Below are 24,569 nucleotides of genomic sequence, written 5' to 3'. Positions count from 1 at the left end.
GGAGCAATCTGTTGGTTAGTGGCTGACTACTGTCCAGGTTCATACAACAGATCAAGCTATGGTACCAGAGAAGGAATTTTAAAATACATGTGTGGGGATACCAATGTGACTGAGACCAACAAAATGAGTTCATAATTCTATATACTTAATGACTGCTGTTGATTTATACCCCAACCAACTAAACAGAAAATGTTTAATTTGCAAAGAAACATACAAATTAAAATCAGCTCACTTTCAACATGTTATCTCCTCATGCTGACAACACTATTTTATAATAATAACAGCTTTTTGAAAAACTGCTGTTAAATGTACATAAGGACTGCCAGATGTACTCCAATTTTGGAAATGTTATAACTGTGAAAAAATGCATCTCAGAACTGAAGATATACAGTGATAAAGCATTTCCTGGGAGCCCCTGTGGGCAAGGTACTCTGCTCGGCACTGCGCCGTTTATCCCGCACATGACAAAGAGACCTGCTGGGGGGAAGACATCATTCGGCTTCCCAGGATGGCATGGGGCAGAGGAGCAACAGCACTGGCCACAGACATGTGCATGATCAGGCGAAAATTCAGCAACTATGGACAGCAGAGGAATTGTCAAAGTGAAGAGGGCAAAATACCAAGATGGGACAGTAACAGCAGCAACCAAAACAACCCAGAGGGAATCTTTATCTCTGCACCAGGTCAAAATGAAGCTGCTGGACACACTGCCAAACCACCATTCTCCCATCCTGTTCCCTGGGCAGACGGCACTACTGGATCACAAGACACCTCCAGGCTGAGCCCAGAGGCGGGCTCAGAGTCACTCTTAGGAAATAAGCAGGGCTGCCTCGGCCCAAAGCACAGGCTGTACTAGTTGTAGACAACGCTTTAGACAGATACTCACTGGGACTGAGATGCTATGGAACCCGCACTCCCATCCCAGCCCTCTGATCACAGTAACCACTGCAGTCCCATTGCCTGCGGTGGTTTAAATTTAATGTGGTGTCTCCGTGAGGTCATCTCACTCCCTTGTCCTTCATGTTCACTGCAGTGTGTCCTGGGCACCGTCTGAGGTCTCTAATTACACATATTTACCTTTCCTTGTTTTAACTGAATTGGCCAGAGAAAGAAACTCTTCTGGAAATAGTCATTCATGTGTTCGTAGTCCCTCTTTTCAGTTCCATACAAAACAGGACATGGACAGCTGTCTAATTTATGTTTTAGAAAATAGTTCCACAGGAGAAGACAAAGTATCTGCCACCGACTTGACTTACCAGGAAAAGGGAAAAACAGTAAATGCTCACTGACTACAATGCTAATCTAAGTCCATTATGTCATTTTCTCAGTACAGGAAGTCCTTGTGTTTTATAACCCACTGTTTTCCTAGAAACTACACCAGTAGCACACTAGGTTACACAGGGTAACCAGGTCACTGTTAAGCAGACTGTGAAAATGAAGTAATGTTTACCTGTCAGACTGACCCAAATTAAAAAGATTCATAGATCCAGTGCTGGCTAGCATGGGTCGCTTATGCACTGTGGAAAGGAGTCAATCTGAAATTGGTAAATAGCTTTCAGAAAAACCAACTTAACGATATAAAAAATTCCAAAGTGCATACTCTTGAGCAATTGCACCTTTAGCACCTCTAGATGTAAATCTTGGAGAAGTATTTATACGTGTCCACAAAAGAAAGGTGTAAGAGTATTCACTGTCATAATACTGAAATAATACTAAAGATTATAAATGACTAGACAGGCCACTGACTGGGGACTGGTTAAATAAACTATGAAACTATGGGATGTCTATTCTCTGAGTTACCACTTAGTAACTTTAAAAAATGAGATAAAACCAGGTATATCAACATGGAAAGCTCTTTGAGGCATTGCGGAGGGAAAAAATAAAAGCAAAGCAGATGAACACTACATATAATACTTTTTTTAAATTATGTTAGAAAAACATGAGACAATAAGTGTTTGTCTTATTTATTTCTCTACGTTGGAATACAGTGTGTAAATGCTTTCACAGAACCTAGAAACACACACAGTGGGTCCCGGAGAGGAGGAGAGTCAGGGTGGGGATGTGATGTTCAACAGGTTTGTATTTTAATGAGTATGTATTGATGAGTTATTTGGGGAATTAATTTTAAAAAACTTTTTTTAAAAGTTATTCTTATATTCACCTGCTTTCACTCTTCCTTTTCTCAAGTCTTGGCAAAACGTCCACAAATAATGACGGTGTTTAAGGGCATATTTTTCTTAGCCTGATCTTCCACCCATTTATATATAGATGTCCTCTCCTGCTCTGCCCCACAGACCTGCCCACATGGGCTATGCAGGGGGGAGTAATAACTGAATTTATAATTTTGACAAATAAATATAAAACTGGAGTGAAAAATAATAATAAAATAATATTTCTTATTATAATATATAAAGATGACTCATTTACTGTAAGAATACAAATTTTATAATTTAAGAATCATCTTAAAATTTTTTCTCTATTACTCAATCTTATACAATGTTCATGTATTAACTAACTGGGAAAAAGGCTAAACCAGTTATCTCAATGGGGGTGATGTTGTCCTCCAGAGACGTTTGGTTGTCACAACTTAGGGAGTGGTTGCTACTGGAGTCTAGTGAATAGAGATCAAGATGCTGTGAAATGTCCCATGATGCACAGGACAGCCCCCACAACAAAGAGTTATCTGGCCCAAATGTTACAGTGCCCAAGTTGAGAACCCCTAATCTGAGAATACCACTCATAAGTAACACACCCCTATTTATGTTCCACTTACTTGTTTCTCTGATTATCTAACAGGCAGAGGGGGAGCCTGGGCTCGTACCTGAACAATGAACTGGTAGATCATGACCAGGCTGACCAGCATGGAGATGTTCGCCAACAGGGAGAAGATGGACAGCACTCGGAGGTTCCTGATGAATACCAGCAGCACCAGGAAGGGCAGGAAGGTGAGCATGTAGAGTCGCGAGTCCATGGTGGGTGTCAGAATCACCGTCTCATTGCTGTGGCAGTTGTTGGTGGTCACATTGGCTGCTTCTATCACCTAGAATGAGGGGAAGAAAAGAAACAGAGAAAGCCTCTCAAATAACAAAGGCCAGTGGACCTCCCCCCAGAAGGGGTTCTTGACTAAAGGCTAGTGCGTGAACTAGGCCGGATAGAAATTAGTGGTTGGTGAACCATCTTTGGAGATCTTCATAACTATCATTAGCAACCCAATTGTCTGAGCTGCGTTTGATCATATCTCACCTAAAGACAGGGGGACTGCAAGACATCTAGAGGTTTCTCCATGCCCTGGGTCTTAGATAAAATCAAACAAACAGCACTGTTCTATGAAAAGTGTTAAGATCTCTTATTTTGACCAAAACCTGGCCTGGAAGGGATCCTAAACAGAAAGTTCACTCATCTCTTGCCATCTTCTCTTCATTTCACCAGGGCCCTACCTGTTTAAAGTTGTCAGCCAGAAAGACAAAATAGACACAGCAGAATCCCAGCTGCGTGACGATCAGGAAGAAGTCCACAATGTGTCTGCAGGTGGGGAAGGAAGGAAGACAAAGATGGTAACAATAAAAAGCAAGAATCAAAAAAAAAAAAAAGGCAAGACTCCCAGAGAGATGGGTGTTAGAACAGTGCTTCCTCCCAAGTCATCACAGATTCTTCCCATCAGGTGACAAGGATAAGTGTGCCCTGGTAAGAGGAGAAAGTGTGCCACGTGCCACTGTCTAGAGCCTTGGAGGAAGGTGAGGGAGGCACTATCTGCATGGTTCCTGAGGTCCCTTTCCTGGCTTCGTGTCTGGAATGTGACACGGGGTCAGCCAGTCCTGAGACTGAACTGGCTAGAACAGTGCACACACACCAGGACCACTGCTCAGCCCCTTGGCTTCCCCCTCCCCATGGCCCACTTGTCCCATCTCACACTGTTTGTTCTAAAGCTGCAGGGAGCACTCAGCATAAAAGCCCAAGAAGTGGACCCCTTCGTAGTCTCTTCCTATAACCTGGATCCAAGAACCACCCGATTCTCACATAAGGACACAGAAATAGATGTACCAAAACAGGCTGCTGGTTGAAGCACTGTTACAACAACAACAACTGGCGACAACCTAAGGGGTCATCAAAAGGAAAATGATTAAGTTATAGACCATTCTGAGATGGAGCAGTATGCAGCAGATAAAAAGAACTTGTTAAAATTACGTGTGCTGATAAAAAAATGCCTAAGACTTTTAAGGGAGAAAAAAACAAGTTTCCAATCAGTACGCAGTATGGTCATTAGAGTAAAAATGGTACGAATGTGTATATGTTTGCACATACATAGAAAAATCCAAAATAACACCCATGCAACTGTGACCAGCATATACTTTTTCTCTTCACTTTATGTCCTTCTAGCTCATTCCAAAAAAAATTTTTTTTTTACCAGGAGCACATATTAGTTTTATTACAGGAAGGGAGGAAAATAGAGAGGGATTAAGGAAGGAGGGAGGAGGAAGAGAGGAAGGAGAGAGGAAGGAGAGAAGAGAAGAAGGAATTAACCACCAACCAACCAACGGTGGTCACTTGGCAATCTGGCTGCTCCCAGTCACATAAAATGATTTGCTGAAAAAATTACATAAACCTGCATCACAGGAGGAAGCTGTGTGTGAAGGTAAAAGTCTCCCTAGGACCACAAAAATGAATTTTTCTGGAGAACGTAACTTTAATGTGGTTCAATTTAAAAAAAAAAAAAAAGGATTCAGCCTTGATGTTATCAGTTCTCTACATTTAAATACACCATTTCCTCAAACAGGAAACAAACAGTAGACTATTTCTCTCCAGGCAACGCCATAAGGAGAAATTTTCAAACACCTCCTACTCCGCCTCCTGAAATGTCTCTTTCCCTACCAAACGCATCTGTTCTAGCTCACCTCACGTCCTCCATGAAGCCTTCCCTCTCTTGCCCGGTGCCCTGCCCTGTCCTGAAAGCATTATCCTGTGCCCTTCTCATTCGCCAGCCAGTGTCAAGAGCCTCTTTATGGCTCCTCCACCTCAGCGCCCCTGGAATGTATTTCTGACTCACGACATCCTCTCTCTACTGGGATATCCTATTCCTGATCTCTTGTACTCAAGCTTCTCGCACATCTCTCTCCTTCGGAGACTACAAGACCCTGGAGAGACAGAACATATAATTTACCTAGTGGAAACCCCTTCTTTCTATACCAAGAATTGTTTTCTGCCACTTAACAGAGAGTGCTTAAATATATCTGTTGAACAAATGAGGAGATAAAATAATCACTGGTCACAGGCTTTCAAAGCTGGCACAGCTCTTTGAGATCTTCCAGGCCAGGCCCCATGTTTTACCAGTGAGGAAACTGAGGCCCAGGCGGGGGGGGGGGGGTGTCACACAGCCCAAGGTCAAACAGATTACTACTGGCAGAGCTGAGTTAGAACTCAAGTCCACAGTCCCAAACAACGCCTTTCCCTCTACCGACACCATCTCCCACACCTCACCTCCCTATCTGAAGGGAGGCCACAGCCACAAAGACACTGGAAACCATGTACCTTCCCCAGTGCGCGTGGTTCCGGAGCCAGGAGCTGGGGCTGGCTTCCAGGCCGTACATCACCGTATCCCCGTAGTCCACAAAGGGCTTGTTCAGTCTGAGGGAATGGGAGGGAAAGGAAGGGCAGAGGGCAGGGGTCAGACAATGACAATGACAGAACAAACACAGCTCACAGCGACTGGGGACAGTTCCCCACCTGCCACCCTGACGTACCACTAAGTCCAATATCGAATGCTTTCAAGGAGCAGAAGTGTTAAGTCAACAGGACAGTTACTTTCCTTAAACAATTAACAACCACCTGGGAAATCATTTCAATGGGGTAAATATTACAAAACACATAAAATGAGAATGTGATCTCTGTCCACTGGACCTAAGAATGACAGATGACAACAAGCTAAAAAAGGACACAGAAATCACCAGGGAAAAGCAGTGCTATGGTAACCAGCAGCTGCCTTCAGCTGGCACAGACAGCCTAGACTGATCGCTTATGTGCTCACTTTCAGTGGTGGTAACGGGAACCCAAAGGGCAATCTGTCACTCAAGAAGGGCTCTCACCTGTGGCAGAAGTGGTGGGCACACTTCACCAGGATACCCATGCAGTGCACAGCCACAAGGCCCATCACCAGCAGGCTGAGGGGACCCATCTGGGACAGGTTTGCAGGCAAGAAAAGGAGACATGCAGGTAGAATTAGAACTGGATTTGCAAATGATCAAAATGCTACTCAGGCACCCTGCAATGACAGAACTTTCAGGACAGCATTTGAGAGAAAAGTGTGCCCACAGAGATTAGCTTTGTAGGATGGGTACCATCTGAATCTGAGTGTGCCTTCTAGAGAATTAATCTCCAGGAGAAGAAGGACACAAGATAAGGCTGTTCCAAGACTGTTGCTAATCAGAATAGAAGGCTCCTGTGACTGTCTGGGAAGAACAGACAGGCTAAGGGGTGGTGGGAGAGGGAAAACTTCTCTTGAGAGCAATGCCACAGACAGCCCTTAGCTAAGGACAATCCCCATCTCTGAGCTATCTCCAACTCTTAAAGAAACCAGAATGGGTTTTGACAGGTGGTCTACAGGAGGGTGAATCATTAAAAAAAAAAAAAAAAAAAAAAAAAGATTCTCAGAGTTGGCCATCTAAGGGCATGGAAGGACTGTGTAGAAAACGGACAGAATTCTGTTACTAATTCATTAGTTAATTTTATTGCTAGAAACTGCAAGAAACTTTTTTATCCAAAATGTGAGCTATTTATTTATTTATTTACTTACTTACTTACTTACTTATTATTATCTTGTTACTGGAGGTACTGGGGACTGAACCTAGGACCACATGCATACTAAGCATGCGCTCTACCACTGAGCTATACCCTCCCCCACTCTCCAGAAGCACTTTATATGCATCCTCCTTGCCACAAAGTAAGCTCCAACAGGAATCTCTGCCTGTTTTATTCACCGATAATATTCTTACAGCCTTAGAACAGTGTTTGGCATACAAAATATCCTCAATAAATGTCTTAAGATGAATGAACATCTGAACTTTACTTTTTCTCAACTGAATTTGAAAAAGAAAAGTTTTCCATTTTAAAACATTTTACATGAAGTCAAGTTTTTTAAAAAGGCCCCACCATCTCCTAAAACTTGTCACAATACTTCCCGGTACCGATGCACACCCTTACCAAGATGCCTGCATTTTTCACTGCCAGAGGCAGCCCCAAGAGTCCTGTGCCAATGTTGCCTTTTAACAGGTGGATCAGGGTCTGGAACCATCTGAAGTGGGAAGAAAAGTAGACAAGGGCAGGTTAACAATAATGAGAGCTAATGTTTACTGAGCACTCAGCATTGTGAGAAGTGCCCTCATGAATTATCTCATTTAATTTTCAAGATAACCTTATGAGACAGATATTATCTTCATCTTATGCGCAAAGAAGCAACTTGCTCAAGGTCACACACCAGAGTGTGAGCCTGGATTCAAACCTAGGCTGTCCGGCCCCCAGCCCACTCTCCTAGCAACTGGGCTATATGCTCTGTTCCCTGAGGCATCTCCGAGGGTCCACCTCTCCTGGAGATCAGACCAGAGGGACAGTGGGGGTTTAACTAGGCATCTGCCCTTTCCCAGTATCTCTGGGCCTGGTTCTCACCCCAGAGCTGTCCACCGTAAAGACTCAGATCCAGAAGTGCAACAGAGGGTGCCAAGCAGAACTGTGAAGGGCAGACACTGTTGTGAGAAAAGAACAGAGGAAGACAAAATAGAAGCCCCAAACTCTTAACAGAAAGTTTTATGCAAAGTGAACAGAGTTGTATGGTCCCACAACAGGCCAGTCCCTAAAGTACTCCGTATTTACCTTATTTTATTTTCATTTAATTTTAGTTAGTTCACAATGTGTCAATTTCTGGTGTACAGCACAATGTTTCAGTCATACATATATATACATATATTTGTTTTCATATTCTTTTTCATTATAGATTACTACAAGATATGTACTCTGTATTAAAAAAAAAAAAAAGTCAAATGCCATAGAGTCCTAGGGCTGGAGAAGCCCTTTTCAGAGAGTCAGCTAGTTTATCCTTTTGCCTCAAGGACAGATTTTTCCCTCACCTATTGTACAGAATGTCCACCTCAAGCTGCAATTGTAAAGCCTTTCACGTGCTCTCATTACTTTTTCACTCAACAAATACCAACTCTCTTACATTAAACATCGTGTTAATACAGTGATAGAAATAAGCATGAATCAGATATGGACCCCGGTCTCTAGAAACTAATAACGTCTCCAGGAAAATAAGGCAGACACACTAACAACCACCCAAGGCAGAAAGATCTCTGTCCTAGGGAGAGCCCAGGGACAGTGCACAGGGAGGGGGAGGCAGATGAGGGTTCACCGTGAGGAGACACCTGGGCTGAGCCCAGCAGGACCAGCAGAGCTGTGAGTGTGCTGATGCGGAAGAAGGAAAGGCCTGGGGAACATGCGCCCAGAGAGGCATGGGCACCAATACATGGGAGCACGTTAGCTTCATGGGCACAAGGGCAGGGTGAGGGTGGGCATCCCACAGAGAATGGGAACTCCTCACAGCTCTGATACCAGGGGCCTCATATTCAGCATTTTCTATCCTTTGTTACCTCTAGCAGGATATGAAAAGATCAAACATGGTATCACGTTGCCCTAAATCACAGACCTACTCAGGATTTGGCCCCTGGAAATGTCTAGAAATTCTCGTGCACAAATAACCTAAAGACCTCCTGGGTGATGCCTCCATATATTTATTCAAATCTGCAATTCAGCAGAAACTGAAAGCAAATACTGTGTTAACTCATAAAGACCATAATAAATAAGATCCATCTACACTCTCTGGAAAGGAATTTTACTTTTGGTGACCTTTCTCCCTCCACCTTCAGGAAGAAAAGCTCTTGACCTTCTACTGTTTCCAAGCTTTTCAGGCACGGTCAAGAAAACTGCTTCAAGTCTGAATGAGAAGAGGTAAGTGCTCTCCTGGACTAAACTAAGGGAATAGCCCAAGGACCACAAGGGTCCAGGGGCAACTCCTTCACTATCAGTGGCCAGTGACCAGGAGCTTACTGGGTGATGGACCAATCAAATTTCCATCTTGGCAAATGTTTAATCCACTTAAGGACAAAGGTAAGCATTGTACCAAACCCAGAGGCCTCCCCAAATGCCTCTGAGCTGGGTTTCGTGGGAGATCAGGTCCCTCTAGCCCTGGCTCTGCCATTAACTCTATTCCCTTCCCTTCTCTGGGTCTGTTGTCTCATCATAGAATAAAGGGACTGGACCAGAACAAACACTTCCGTTCTGAAACAGCAGGATTCTAGGCAACTGATCAAAATTATTCTTTTTAATCAATGGCCATAAGCTGGGATTACCCAAAACCATATGAGTATCACAAAATCAACTCCACGGACTTGTAGAGTCTTAACTACAGGGGGTGGGAGGAAGACGTAAGCCTTGCAGATCTCTGTCATCTACTGATGCTCTAAGTCAGTAGTTCTTACACCTTTTTGGTCTTAGGACTCCTTTATACACTTATAAATTATTGAGGATCCCAAATAGTTTTTGCTTATGTGGATTATATCTGCTCATACATATTATATTATAAGTTAAACCAAAAAATTTAAAAGTATTTATCAGTTTCAAATAACAATGAACCTACTATATGTTAGTATAAATAATCAGTTTTTAACAAAAAGTAACTCCTTTTTCCAAAAAATGTGTGAGAAGAGGAGCAGTATTTTACTTTTTTGTGAACCTCTTTAATGTCTTGTTTGACAGCTGGACGATCTATTTCTGCATTCAATCTGTTGTGATAGGTTGTTTGGGTGCAATTATCCAAAGTAAGTCTGTCCTCATACAGACATGCAGTTAGAATGTATCTCAATAGCCTCTTCAGACAATTGTTACCATTGATCTTTGATACTACACCAAAACTCGACACAGTAGTTTCTCAGAAGTTAGCTGTAATGTGGAATCTGAACATTTCATACTCTATTTGCACAAAAACCCACTGGTGATCTTGCTCTCTGAGTAGCTCTTTTACCCACAAACAATTTTCTAACATCACACTTCAGTCATCTGGAAGATAATGGTTCCCTGAGTTACGTGATCTTCCAAATGCTGAAATGTACATTTCATTATACAATATCAAAAAAATCACATTCACTAATATCATCTCTAATCTCAACAGAAAAGTCTAAGTAGAGGGAAGCTGTCAAGGTCACAATACTGGATACAAGGTTTTTTTCCCTCCCTAACTTTGCTTGAAAGCTCACATTTTATTGTGGGCAGCAAATACTGCTGATTGTTTTTCTTGATTGACAGTATCATTACATTCATTTTCAAGAAAATGTCTGGCAAGTACTCAGGTCTGAATAACCTATGGTGTGTTAGTTGTTCAGTAGAACTATTTCACGCGTACTTCTCATTGTGTCACATAGAATAATAAAAGACCTGTAGTGAAGGGTCAAGATTTAACAAAATTAGTCGTGTGACTGCTTCTCAAGGACATGCTTAAGTGAAACCAGCTTATTCTCTGCATATGTTTGGCAATGAAACATACAATGATGACTAGCATAATTTGGTGCTACAGCCTTGATTTACCCTCAGGTGCCAGCAATTTTATCCACCATTGTTTCTGAACTATCAGTGCAAACGTCAACACAGTGAAAAGACAAATGAATCACCTCTTATTATTGCTAGGAAAACAGTTTTAACTTTTGGACTTCTTGAAATGGTCTTGGATCCCCCAGAGAATCTGAAGACCATATTTTGCAAATGGCTGCTCCAGATAACCTACAGAAGACCAGTATCAGTCAACTGGTTTCTCAGCCTGCCAGCCTGGGGAAGAAGTATCAAAGCTCAACCACAGGCAGTATAATGCAGCTTAACAGGGCAACAAGAAAACTTTGCCCAAAAGAGTGAAAAAACGAGACTGTCATCAAAGAAGTCAACAGCTTGATAACATGAAGTGTTAGGAAATAACCTCACCAAACACGTCATCACGGAAGTGTCTGAGGTTCCTATCCTGTCCCTATCCCTGATTAGGGATTTTTACTGAGCCCTTAAGCCCTAGAAGAGTCTGGTATGTGCATGTATATACGTTGCTTCTTGTACTTTGTTCCATGTACTTTTTCCATACACTTTGTTCCTTGACAAACTAGATAACACGGTGGGGCAAGTCCCAATAGACAGGAATCCAGCTCAAAAATTTGTCCCTAACACTTCTCACCTATTTTGCTAATTAGGACACCCCAAATCAGCTTATACTTAATCACTACACATAATGCTTGTATGGGTCCAGGCCCCAGGAAAGTACTCAGCCAATCCTCCAAGTCCAAACGGAGTACTTTTTTCTGTACCATTTGTGATGGGACTGCGATATCTGCCAACACTTACAGATGGGCTTTTCTGGTCACTAACTTTGTACCACAACGTCAGGGCAGAATGGGCCTTCAGAAAAAGTATACCCTGGAAAATATCCCAAAGCAAACCCAAAGGAAGTATCTTCCAATTGGCAACTTCAAGCAGACAAGGGGAGATAACTTGGGGTTGACTACAGAATAGCTAACAGCCATGCCTTATCTTCAATACATACAAAACCTATGAGCTACCATCCTGAAGTTCCTAGCTGGCTAGTGTTGAACTTCAGAGGGGTCCCTGTAAAAAATGAAAACCTAGACTCCATGTGACAAGCATTGTACAGACAACTTGATCCTTGAGAACAAGAGCGAAAACTGGAAAGGAAACTAGAGAGGCTTGGAAGAAGTACTTCACGACATCGAGTGAGACTTCTGAAGGGAAGCTATTGCCTGTCACTGGCTGCATTGACATTCCTTCCCCCTGGGGGAAGCCAATTGGGTAGACAAGGTTAAGAAAAAGACGGAATAGTCCTCACTGCTGCCAGTTGTGCTCCAAGCTATCTCTGCCATCAGCTAACACTGCAAGCAATGGGCGATTCTATAAAAGCATGCCACGTGAGGAAGAAGCTATGGAGAATGAATCCTTATGAGCAGAAATCAGCTCGGGGGGGAGAGGAGCTTGTAGTGTGGCAGACCATCTCCTCTAGTTCTATTTCACTTCTTAAGATAGAAGGTCCTGCCCCAGGAAAGACTGCAGCCAGAAGGAGCCTCACTTAATAATGAGCTCCAAAAGAAGCTTCCATGGTCTCCTTGGGCAGTCTTGGGGGACAGTGTGAGTCAAGGACATAATGGATCTCTCAGTAAGTCACACCCAACCCACAAGGGAACACCGAGAGGGCGATAGCTACACTTGAGTAATAAACAAAATGGCTGTAAAAGACAGGATGCTGGGATCCAGAGAAAATGTCAGAGGTCTGCTGAGTTTCAGAACTGAGCTAGACAACTCAGTGGAGTAGAAAATCTTCCCCTGAATCTTTCCATATGAATGGTGAGCACCAGACAGTCAACATAGCTTCATAAGAAGGTCTTAAGTTTTATCTTCTATTTGGAAAAACAGACTGGCAGAGGGGCAAACTCAGCCCAGATAAAACTTGGGATTCAGTGTCCAGGAATAAAACTTAAGCCCTCCTCAGGGCATGCAAAGCAGATCACCTCTTCTTCATCAACCCCTTGAATTTTTTAAGTGCAAGAGAAGTTATTCCTCCCTCTTCCTACTTCTTCCACCAAATGACCCAGCCATCTGGTGATGGGGACAGAAGTCTGGAGGAGACTTTGCAAAGGCGGCTTCCAATTGGACTTGGAAGTATCTGAGATTCTAGCGCAGATGACCCATGGTTCTATATTAAGAGAATGTTCAGGCTTTTACTTGGCACAAGCCTTCTGGGACCGACACAGCTGAAATGAACAAAAAATGAGAAACAGAGAGCTCAAACCTCAGCAATGTTACTCACTCGATCTCCTTACATTGTACCTTCATTTGTAAAGTATGGAATTGATAAAATAGGGGAGCAAAAATAACCCTAAGGGAGACTATGTTACTGCAGAACTTGGGATCATGAATCCACCCAGGAGGGCAGATGGAGGGCTACTTACGTTGTGCTGTTGCTTTCCCCGAACCGCTGGTAGGAGCCTGAAGAAGAGAAGTTGTTCAGGGTTTCGGACGGGCTCTCCTCCGGGCTCACATCGGTGGAGCTGTAGTCACGGTAGTCCTCGTTCCGAAGTCTCTGCGTGGACATGGTAGCTGGGGGGACAGGGTCAGTGCTTAGACCTCCAGTGTTTGGAGCCTTTAGCTCCAAGCCTGGGGTGGGCTCTGGGGCAGAAACAACCATTGCCACAGTAGCTCAGTGACAGCCGCACTACAGATTAAGCACAATGAGAGTGCCTGATCCAAGAGAAGTGAAAAAGGTACAAAGTACACATGGGCGGGCTGAGCTCACTTGGCTTCTGTCTCCCAACTTTCTCAGACAGTGCCACACTCATAAGTTTCTAAATTTGCCACAGCACACCTAGACAGAGCAAAGGTGAGACACTGCTTGGAAGGGTGGGGGAAGATGCAAACAGGCACTTCTAGGTAGCCTTCCTCATTCCTTAGGTGGGGATTAAAGACCTCTTCCTTTGAGCTAACTTCTTAGACCTTGAACAATAGTGACACTGTATCTACATCCATCTTCCCCAAGAGCAAGCTCTTAGGGGACAGGAACCTGCATATTCCTCACTGCATACTATTTTTCCTCTGCATTTGTTAGAGAAAGAACCTTCTGCATTGGAGAAACTCCTTCTGGATCACCCAATGCTGCTCCAACACCCTACCAGGTCCCAGAGCCACAAATGACTTTCTCTTTCTCTCTGCACTGATGCCTGGCCTGTCCTATGCTCTTTGGAGGTTATTACTGATGCTTGTCCCCTCATCCTCAGACTCCTTTCTTGTAAGCAGCCTGAATACTCAGAAAGGGCAGCTAAAAGCAGCTCAGAGGAAGACCAGGAACATGAGAAGTGCTTGTCACTAGCCCTTGTCTCAACATTTCCCTTCCACAACCCTTCTTCCTTTTTATTTGTATAGATTTGCTAATTTTTTTTTAAGATAGTGAAAAAAGAAATCAGTCTGTCCAGTAATAGCACCAAAATCCTTCTGACACTCGGAAGACTGCCTATAAGGGTCTCTCCCCCAGCCTGTGGCTGGATGCCCATCCTGAATCTGATGCGCTATCTCAGACACCTGGTGAGGAAACAGGACCTCCAACAGCCATCGCAACACACTGCTCCACCCGACACCCAACATTAGCTGCCAGAGAATAGCTTTGTGTCAAATACTCCCAGAGGTCCAGTCCCAGGGGACCCATTGGAACCTGGTCCCCATTGGCACCTGACTGATCCAGGAGTGATCTCATTTTCTCCCATCAACTGCTGGAAGAAGGACCCCACATAATCTCACAAGGAAACTGCTTGGCAGAAAGCCAGTAAAGACTCAGAAGTCCCAGAGACCATCCTGCCTAGCCCCACCACCAGAGCTGACTTTGTTAAATATCTAAGAAGGCACCATTTACTCACATGCTGGAGGAAATCAAGGAAGTCATCTAGATGTTGGGCAATTAAACTCAAAAGAGGGCCAAGGAAAAAATTTACAAAGTATCTTACTATGAGCAGTTGAAAGCTGCTATTTAGGCAAAAGTGATTAAGTTAGTGTCTATGCATATCAGAAGGCCTGGCTTCTACGGCTGCTTCTGTTACCAGTTTGCTTAGTAATTTGGAACAATTCTCTTTATTAGTGTAGGATCTCAATTTCAAATGCTCAAAAAGGCCAGGGGTGGGAGGTGTGGTGTACTTAACTGTCTTCCAACAATTCTCCAGCCCTAATATTCCAGGAATCAATTAATGTCATTCTTTATGCAAACAACAGCTAATTCCCAGTCTCTTCCAACATACCAAAAGCATCTGAGGAGTAGAGCTTTCCAGGTGAATCCTGCATTTTACTGAGGGAGAGGGACAGAATACAGGGACTGACAAGTTCCCCAATTCTTCCCCATTGACCAAGAAACCGCTTAGTTGTTTACTTGGTATAGACGCTCAATTTATTTTAAACATTGTAAAGAGGCCTCTCTACGTTGTGTATAAAAACTGAAGTGACCCACAGCAGATTATCACTAAGAAAATGGCTCAAAAAGAAGCTGAAATCTATAGATCAGAAGTCCAATAAACAACAGCAGGATGTGGAAGATGTGGCTTGGTAACTGCGTGTAGGTTCAATAAGAAAAAGAAAATGCTACTTAACGGGTTTTAGTTGATGATAAGCTCAACAGAAATCAATGATACAATAGTAGATGCCAAATAAGGTAATGCAATTCTTGGTTGTGCTATGAGAGAGAAGCCCACGGAGATGACAGACTGTTCTTTTTTGCCATACCTTGTATTCTGTTACAGGCAGTTCACTATATGGGGATACTGATAAACTGTGTTATAGCCTAAGGTCAGCACCAAGATCATGAGGGGGATGGAAACCAGCTAAATGAAGAATGGCCGGAAGCTGTTAGAAGGTTCAACCTGGAGAACTGGAAACTCGGGAGGGATTAAAAACAGTCTTTATTTAAAAGCAGTCCTATGGTTCAGACTCGTTTTGTGGAGCAGGATCAGTACTTACAAAGTAAAGGAAGGCAAGTCTTTGGCTAGACCTAAGGAAGACCCTTCTATCCAAAGTCATTTTCCAAATGGATGGCTGTAGGCGATCGCTCTAGGAGATAGTGTGTTCCCTATCCCTGGAAAGACTCAAGCAGAAGTCCCCTGAGAGCCACTACGAAGGAATTCAAGCACTGTAGCGGGTGGGTGTGGCCACTCCCTGGAGTACCTTCCATGGCTTTTTCTGGCAACCAAGGCCTCCTCCTCTCTAGCTGTTCCCACTGACTGCTAGCGTCCAAAGTCACCTTCCCCCCGTGCTCTGTGATGAAACCTGGTTTCTACCGTCTAATGCTGTGAAAGTCTGCTCCTGCCCTGTGGGAAATTTTAATAGAACCTTCTAACTGTCACAATGAGGGGAGTAATACGTAAGAGATCAAGGCAAGCTTGTCCTTCAGGTTCTTGAGGATAATGAACAGTGTTTATGCATCATGTGTAGCCCACCAACACAAAGTAAAAATCTCCATAAGGTATTTAGACTCAAAAGACTGTGTTAAGTAAGAAAAGTCTGCACGTTTGGTGGGGAAAAAAATGTATATATAGTTGTTGTCATTATTAAAGTATACATTTAACCAAAATTACATTGAAATATCAACTATTTGTATAACCTTGACAAATTTTCTTCTTTTCCCTTATATAAACTATTTTAAATTAATTAATGTTCTCATTATTTTAAGGTTTTTCCCCACACTTATTTCATATATATTCTTCCTTAAATCACAGTGCATACACTGATGTATATTTAGTTACAATATAATGGTCCATCATTATATTAATAAAATAATTTGCTTCACTTTGTCCCAATTGTTGGATTTTGGGCTTCTGCTTTCTTTTTTTTCAATGACTATCTTATACCACATGATTTATGATTTAAAAAATTCATACAAAGAGTTTTTAATTTTCAAATCATATTCTTGCAGTACAACTAGGTGAACAGGTTTTTTACGGCTCTTATCATACAAATGATGGACCTAACATACAGTATCACTTGTAAAATATGAACATGATTGTCTTTACATAACCCTGCCAATGTTGGGTTTTATTGTTTTTATTTTTGCTCTTTTTGATGAATGCATGGCTCCTTATATTTGTTTTATTTTACACAGCTTCAATTTTTAGCAAAGACCATTGATATTAAAAACTTTAAGGGCATCTTTCCCCCACCTATTGGGCTCATACTTTTGAAAATACTAAACTCACTTTTGAACTCACTTTGAAAATACTCAAATGTTCTCAAGAGAGCTAGTTAAGAGTTTACTGATAAGATTCAACTCCAAATTGAGAACAATAAACTACTAGAACTAAGTTCAGGAAACCTGTAGGATGTAAGCTCAATGTACAAAAATCAGTTGTATTTCTATACACTTTCAATGAACAATCTGAAAAATGAAATTGAGAAAACAGTTCCATTTACAACAGCATCAAAAAGAATCAAATACTTAGGAGGAAATTTAGCCAAGTAGGTATAAGACTTGTACATGAAAACCACGAAATACTGTTGAAAGAAATTAATGAAGACCTACATGAATGGAAAAAAAATCCCAACATTCATGGATTAGAAAATATAATACCATTAAGATGGCAATATTCCCTAAATTGACCTACAGAGTCAATGGAATCCCTATCAAAATCCCAGCTGCCTTTTGGCAGAAACTGACAAGCTGATTCTAAAATTCATTTTGAAATTTAAGAGGCCCATATTAGCCAAAACAATTTTGGAAAAAAAGGACAAAGGACTTCCCAATTCCAAACTTTAATACAAAGCTACAGTAACCTTAAGACAATACAGTTTTGGCATAAGGACAGACATATAGATCAATGGGATAGAATTTACAGTCCAGAAATAAACTCTTACATCTATGGTCAATTGATTTTTGACAAGGGTGCCAAGACAATTCAATGGAGGAAAATATAGTTTTTTCAATAAATGGTGCTGGGACAACTGGATATCCACGTGCAAAAGAATGAAGTTGGAAGTCTACCACACACCATATATGGAAATTAACTCAAAATAGATCAAAGACCTACATGTAGGAAGTAAAACTATAAAAACTCTTAGAAGAAAACACAGGCATAAACCTTTGTGACTATGGATTAAGCAAAGTTTCTTACATATGACAGAAGAAGCACAAACAAAAAAAAATAAAAAAATAGATAAATTAGATGTAATCAAAATTTAAAATGTTTATGCCTCAAAGAATACCATCAAGAAGTGAAAGACAATCCAAAGAATAGGAGAAAATTTCTGCAAATTATATTTCTGATAAGAGACTTGTATCCAGAACATATAAAGAACTATCATAACTCAACAATAACATGACAACTCAATTTACAAATGGGTAAAAGATCTGAATAGCTATTTTGCCAAAGATGTGAAAATAGCCAAAAATCATGAAAAGACATTCAATATCCTTAGCCATCAGGTAAATGAGAAACAAATACCACAATGGAGATATCACCTTACACCCACCAGGATGACTAGAATCAAAGACAGCTAATAGTAAGTACTGGCAAAGATGTAGAAAAATATAGAGAACTCTCTCTTTTCTTTTTTTTTTCTTTTTCTTTGGGGGGTAATATTTATTTATTTTATTTATTATCATTATTTTTTCTTTAACGTGCATGCTAAGCATGCGCTCTACCACTAAGCTATACCCTCCACCAACCCCCTGAGAACTCCTTCTTACACTGCTGATGGGAGTGTAAAACGTGCAATCACTTTGGAAAACAGTCTGGCAGTTCCTCAAAAGGCTAAACATAGTTACCATATGACCCAGTAATTCCACTCCTATGTACATACCAAAATGAAAATGTATGTCCACAGAAAAACGTATACACAAATGTTCATAACAGCATTATTCCTAATAGCCAAAAAAATGGGGAAAAAAATTCTGATGAACAGATAAATGAAATATGGTATATCCATACAGTGAATATTATTCAGCAATTTTAAAGAATGAAATACTAATAGATGCTACAACATGGATTAACCTTGAAAACATTATTCTAAGTGAAAGGAGTCAGTCACAGTGGACCATATATTGTATGATTTCATTCATATGAAAGTCCAGAATAGAGAAACCTATAGACAGAAAGCAGATTAGCAGCTGTCTAGAGTCCAGGGTGGGAAGTTGGGAGGGGTGAGGGGTGACAGCTAAAGTGTTCAGAGTCTCTTTTGAGGTAATGAAAATGTCCTAAAATTGATTGTGGTGATGGCTGCACAACTTTGAATTCAATATAAAAGCTACTGAAGTGTACACTCTAAATGGTTGAATTGTACGCTAAAAGGAAGAAAAACAAACAAGGGTCCAATCTGATTCAACCTGAGCATTTTATTTTTCATCAGCTTCCTAGATGATCCTGATCACAGGCATATGTAAAACACTAAGGAAAAAATATATATGATCTTATTATGATGGGTATACCCCAGGCCTCACCACCTAACAGAGCTCATGGATTGGTAATACATGCAGACTAAAAGTGCTACTTGTTATTGTGAAACAATTACATTCTCTGGAACCCAGAGAAGCAGCAAATTCTCTAGATAAATGTTCTCTTCTCTGTTGCTGGAATTCCAGAAACATGAACAAAGGCACAGACTGTGTTCCTGTATGTGGTCAACAGGGAGGGAAGTGAAAATTTCTGACATCCACATGATTTGTTTTAAAGGATATTGGATAGGACTCCATCTAATTACCACGGAAGTATATTCCAGAACTTGAGACTCCTGCCTGAGAGAATCCGGTGCTAGCACAACCACAGAACAGCTGCTGACCTCAGCAGGCTCTGCACTGGAGCAGCTGAAGCAGCAAACACACTCACTTTCCCCCCACAACCATAAAAAGCCCTCAATGTTAGGACCAGGCAGGACTTAGAGGTGACCAGTTCCAAATTCCCATTTGTAGTGAGAGAACCAAAGCTCCAGCTGGTTAACAGTTAGAGATTAGAATCCAGTATACCAGATTCCTAGTTGTCTTCTTTCTAACACACCAGAAATTTTCTACCCTCCCTAAAATCTCCTTCGGAACTAAACTGGGGCAGGATTAGGTCTGCAGGGGGGATTCTGCATAACAAAAAGTAAATGAGTTCAGATCCTAGCCGTGTGACCCTAATCTCCCTTTGTCTCAATTTCCTCATCTGAAAAATGTCATTAATAACACCTACATCACAATATTGTTACGAAGTTAGAAGGAAAAGATGCTAAATATGTTGCTTGGCCCATAATGGACATTGATTAATTAATGGTAACAACTGTGATTATTACCAGAGAGAAGTTCAAGGACAAGAAGTCAGAAGTTCAAGTCAGGAAGTCACTACACAAATAAATGCTTCAGGACTTGCTCCATTCCATCACTCTGGAGAGCTGAGCCAGGTCTCCATTTTGGAAATAGTGATCTATGTGCCATGAACATCCCAGTAACATACTGGGATGTAGACAGATTCCCGAACTTCACAGAAAAGGGAAGCACAGAGGAGTCTTTCCTACTAGAGAGGTCATTGAGAACTGGCTCTGGGTGACAAATCTTTCAAGACAAACGTTTGGGAGATAAAAGAAGAGACAGTACCAGATACAGTATCATGAGGTTTCTCTTTTGGCATATTCAGAATGTCCCATCCACTGGACCCCACACCCATTAAACAGAGGCTAGCTTTGTGTGCTCAGACCCAGTGAGGCCTGGCCAAAGGAAGGAGGTACAGGATTTCTCCAAGGCCTGGGTTAAGACTCAAGGTGAATTTCCTCTACGGAAAAAAGAGAAAAACTAGCCTAGGAGTTAGTGGTTAGTCACACACTTCTGGAATTAGTTATTAGGACCAGCCAGCAAAAGTAGAAACCAAAGTCCATTTTTTGAGTCCAGTTCTAGGATATCGCTTCAGGACAAGGAGGAAAGAAGAAACATATCATTACAGCAATGACTCTTCAGCATCTGACCCTGGAAGAGGTATTAAAACCTTAAAGAACTAAGACACTCACTCAGGAAGGGAGGAGGGACAATAAGAAAGAAAGAGCAGGAGTACTTAACACGAGAATTGTTATCTGAGAAAAGGAGGGAAATAAAGCATTCACAAAAACGGTCCTCTGCTCCACCTACTCCACTTCACATCCCACATGCTAAGCAGTTCAGTCCTAGAGTTTCACAGAACTTCTGACTTAGAAGAAAATTTTTATCTAGTCCAACCCTCTACCCAAAACAACGATCTAATCTACAACATTCCCAAAATAATTGCCAGTGACAATGACCTCTAGTGACAGGGACCATCATGCTCTGTGTTACAATGTGAGAGAGCGCAAATTCTTCTAAAGTTCTTATGCTCACCCCAAACCCACTTCCCTAATGGCACTTCCATTCACTGGTCCTAGCTGTGGTCTCTGGAACATTACAAAAATAATGAATCCACCTCCTCACATTGCCTTTAAAATAGACAAAGTCAGTTCTAAGCACTTCAAGCTTCCACAGGCATGAGGCTGAATAAACAGATAGATGCTTTAAAGGGAAAACAGGGACTTAAGAGTAGACGATTATAAACTGCACAATCAGAAAACAAAGGGAGAGAAACTTAATATCAACATTGGAGCAGCCTTTGTTGCATACGGCCTCCACCCCAGTCTCAGAGCGAATGACCAAGTCTTTTGTGTCCTCTTTACTTCAAGAACATCTTCAAAGAAAATACACTCTAAATGTACAATTAAGTTAATTACTGTAGATGAGGCTCTCAACAGGAATCAAAGACAGCCTTGATCACATTTAAAATAATAAAAGTCAAAAACATTTTCAGCTGTAAGCATTTAGCTTAGACATAATACAGAGACAGGAAGAAAGAGGAGGATTTCATGTCAACCTAAAAACAAGTAGGGAAACTGCTTCCTGGACGACTATATTAAGCCTTGCTGCCAAGCAGATACTAATACACACGCGGTGTGGGAACCTCTCTGATTAGAAAACAAACAGAGATGCAGAGAATGTCAGAGCAAAAGGAGTCCTTCGGGATTTTACCCATCACTATACAGACTGGGAAACCTAAACTCAAGCAAGGATGGAAGTCACCCAAGATTGCAAAGTAAGTGTCAGACCTAGAACAAAATCTCCTGATTCCCCAATTTCAGATATTTCCAATACACCACGCTGCTATCTTCTTTCAGCAAGCCTCAAATAACTGCAAAACATCCATCCAAATATTACCAGCATTCGCCAAATCTGACAAGCTACATTAAAAATAGAGCAAAGGTCTTGCCATTCTCCAAGTTAATGCCAGAGCTCTCTACAGCCTCAGCTAAGAGCCACTTACCCTTCTAGGAGCATACTTATTTCATATAAGTTCCGGTTCTTATTTCATATTTTGGTTGGTATGACTTACACAGAACTGCAGGACGGTTAGAAACAAAACCTACAGAATGATGAGTTTGCAGAAAAATCCTGAACACTGAAACAGGGAACCACACCCAGAGCCAAGCCGAGCCGGAGAATGGAGTATGCAGGAATGCACAGCTAAAAACGGAAGAGGAATGAAAGAGAAGAGGAAAGGAAAAGGATGCATTTTCACCTGTCAAGTTTTCCGCTGGAGGCAGTGTGGTGAAAAGCAAACAGCAGCGGGAGCTCAGGGAGACTAGAATTCTAGTCGCAGGTCTGCGACTAACTCCCTGGATGACCTTAGGCAACCCCTACCCCTTCTTGGACCTCTATTTCCCCACCACTCCTAGAAGAGGGTTGCAAAAGATAATTTCCCAGAGTCCGAGCAGTTGTGGTATTCTATGACCCAAGGACCCTCTACCAGCCAAGTCTCAAGCAGGGCTCTCGCAGCGAGTGGGACACCAGCCCGGCCCGTCAGGACCGACCCCTTTAGGACCTATGCACAGCAGAAGCCCCAGCTGGTCGTTTCGGTGATCCTTCCCATCTCAGGACCTAGTCTCCACACCTGTTAAACAGGGCGGGGAGGTTAAGCGAGACAGCGCGAAGGACAAGGGATTCTCCAGTTCTCAACCCCGGAGGAGTGTCCATACCGCACCGCAGCAGCGGCTGAGGAGCTGAGGAGACTCGGACCGGCAACCCAGGGGGGTCTATGCCTGAGCTGGCGCATCCGCGGCACCCGGAGGAAGGCGACGTGGGTCCGGCAGAAGGCGACGACCCGCCGTCAGCCCAGCAGCTCAGCGCGCGGACTCACCGCTCGGGTTTGGGCTCCGGCTTTGGAGCTCTGGCTCCCACTTCAGCGCAGCAGCCCACCTGCCCCTGCCTCAGCGCGGAGCCCGCCTCAGCCGGCGCCCGCCTCAGCGCGGAACCCTCCTCAGCGCGGAGCCCTCCTCATGTCCACCCTCTGCCGCTCTGGCAGCCGCTTCCGGACCCCATCACGTGATCCCGGCGCCCAAAGCCGAACCCTGGGTCACGTGCTCCCGCGCGCTGCTGCCCCTCCCCTCTGGGGAAGGCGGTGCCCCTGAGAGGGGGGACTGAGCGGTCAGTCGTTCTCGGAGCATGCGCAGCGAGCTGAGCGTCGGAGAGCGCGAGATCCCGAGTGCCCTGATTGTGGGCTTGTGAGGCACCGCTCAGTTTTACACTTGTCGTATTTTCTTTAGTACGTCTCTATGACCATATGTTGCTTTTATAATCGAGAAATAATACATCTTTTTAAAAAATCATCACCTCGTATTTTTAGACGTTCACTCAGATATTGGTGGTTGCAACCGGAAATGGGACTGTGAGGTAACTCAATATATCTTTTCAATGTATTTTGAAGATTTAAGTAACATTTTAAAATGAATGGCAACAATTCAGTATGTTTGAGGTGTATACTCTTCTCTTTCCTCCTTTTAGCAGATTTTACTTCTAAAAATTATGTGAATACTCAAAAAAAAAGGATGAACTATCGATACAGGTGCTAAATGGCTAAATTTTAAAATAACTGTACATGGATAAATCTAAAAATAATTATGTTGAGCGAAAGAAGCCAGAAAAATATTCTGTTTATATAATATTCTAGAAATTTAAAAATAATCTACACTGACAGGAAACACATCAGTGGTTTGGGGTGGGGAGGTCAGGAGAGGAGAGTTACTTATTAAGGGGCATAAGGAAACTTTAAAGGTGACAAATATGTTTATTATCTTGCTCATGGTGACGGTTTCCCAGGGGAATGTATTTGTTGAATGTTATCATATTATACACTTTAAATATGTGCAGGTTATTATATGTAAATTATACCTCAGTGAAGCGGTTAAAATATTCAGTAAAAATTATATGATACCTTAACATTATCTTATTAGAAATGTTAGACAATATGTAAGTACATAAACCGTGAAAATTAACCCTTCTTCCAAATTCACTGTCCTCCCCAAAGATTTAGTTACCAGCATGTGAGTATTGTCCTCTAAACCCTATGCTATGTATTTATAGAAATATTTATATATAGACATGTACAGATGTATTAAGATGTAGAATCATAAATACCAGTGTTTATTGTTTTGCTTAAGAATTTAATCTTCACTGTTCAAATTAGTTCATAAACATTTATTACTTTTTGTAATATATTACATTATGTTTAAAATCTCTATCTGGTTTATAACCTATATATATGTTTTTAAAAACCTACTCCAGTTGGTTCATTTCACCAGGGAAAGAGAAAAAGACGTAGATTCATGCTCTGTTTAGAATATGAAGACAGTGACTTCATCCCATCCTGGAAGAACCACCCGACTTCCCCCAGCTCAGTTCATTGGCTACTCAGTGCCAGGAGCTATGCTTAGAATGCTACTGAGCCCAAGTCAAGAAATGTCCCCTTTAGGTCACCTCCTGGACTCAGATTTCACTGATTCTATGGCTCCTGCCAATGTTTCACCCAGGAAAGCCAAAGCTTATGAGAATCACAGCTCCTGGTTGGAATTACTGATCAAGTGGGAATTTGTCTTCCCCATCTGTACCTGGGATGCATTGACTTTCAATAAGGTTTTCCTTCTACCTGACCACCACACCCTTA

General features: G+C 42.1%; 2 protein-coding genes across 6 annotated transcripts in view; one reads left to right on the top strand and one right to left on the bottom strand.

Moving 5' to 3' along the window:
* SLC36A1 (solute carrier family 36 member 1) overlaps nucleotides 1–22,962 on the bottom strand; it is a 40,860-nt gene extending 17,898 nt beyond the window's left edge. The window contains exons 1-7 of one of the 4 annotated variants that reach the window (XM_031449383.2): nucleotides 22,767–22,962; nucleotides 13,035–13,182; nucleotides 7,195–7,285; nucleotides 6,081–6,169; nucleotides 5,527–5,622; nucleotides 3,438–3,522; nucleotides 2,822–3,040 (exon numbers count right to left, since the gene is read on the bottom strand). In XM_031449383.2, the coding sequence (XP_031305243.1) occupies nucleotides 2,822–3,040; nucleotides 3,438–3,522; nucleotides 5,527–5,622; nucleotides 6,081–6,169; nucleotides 7,195–7,285; nucleotides 13,035–13,177 (723 nt within the window). In that variant the 5' untranslated portion in view covers nucleotides 13,178–13,182; nucleotides 22,767–22,962. The other 3 variants (XM_010987277.3, XM_031449381.2, XM_031449382.2) reach the window with 3 other exon arrangements.
* A 117-nt stretch (nucleotides 22,963–23,079) lies between these two features.
* SLC36A2 (solute carrier family 36 member 2) overlaps nucleotides 23,080–24,569 on the top strand; it is a 64,578-nt gene continuing 63,088 nt past the window's right edge. For both annotated transcript variants that reach the window (XM_064484462.1, XM_031449378.2), the window contains exon 1: nucleotides 23,080–23,299. The gene's annotated coding sequence lies outside the window, so the exon portion shown is untranslated. The remainder of the gene's footprint in view (nucleotides 23,300–24,569) is intronic.

This window comes from Camelus dromedarius, chromosome 3, assembly GCF_036321535.1.
Source record: "Camelus dromedarius isolate mCamDro1 chromosome 3, mCamDro1.pat, whole genome shotgun sequence".
Taxonomy (NCBI): Eukaryota; Metazoa; Chordata; class Mammalia; order Artiodactyla; family Camelidae; genus Camelus; species Camelus dromedarius.
Note: the sequence above shows the minus strand (reverse complement) of the source record. Positions and strands in the feature narration are given on the sequence as shown.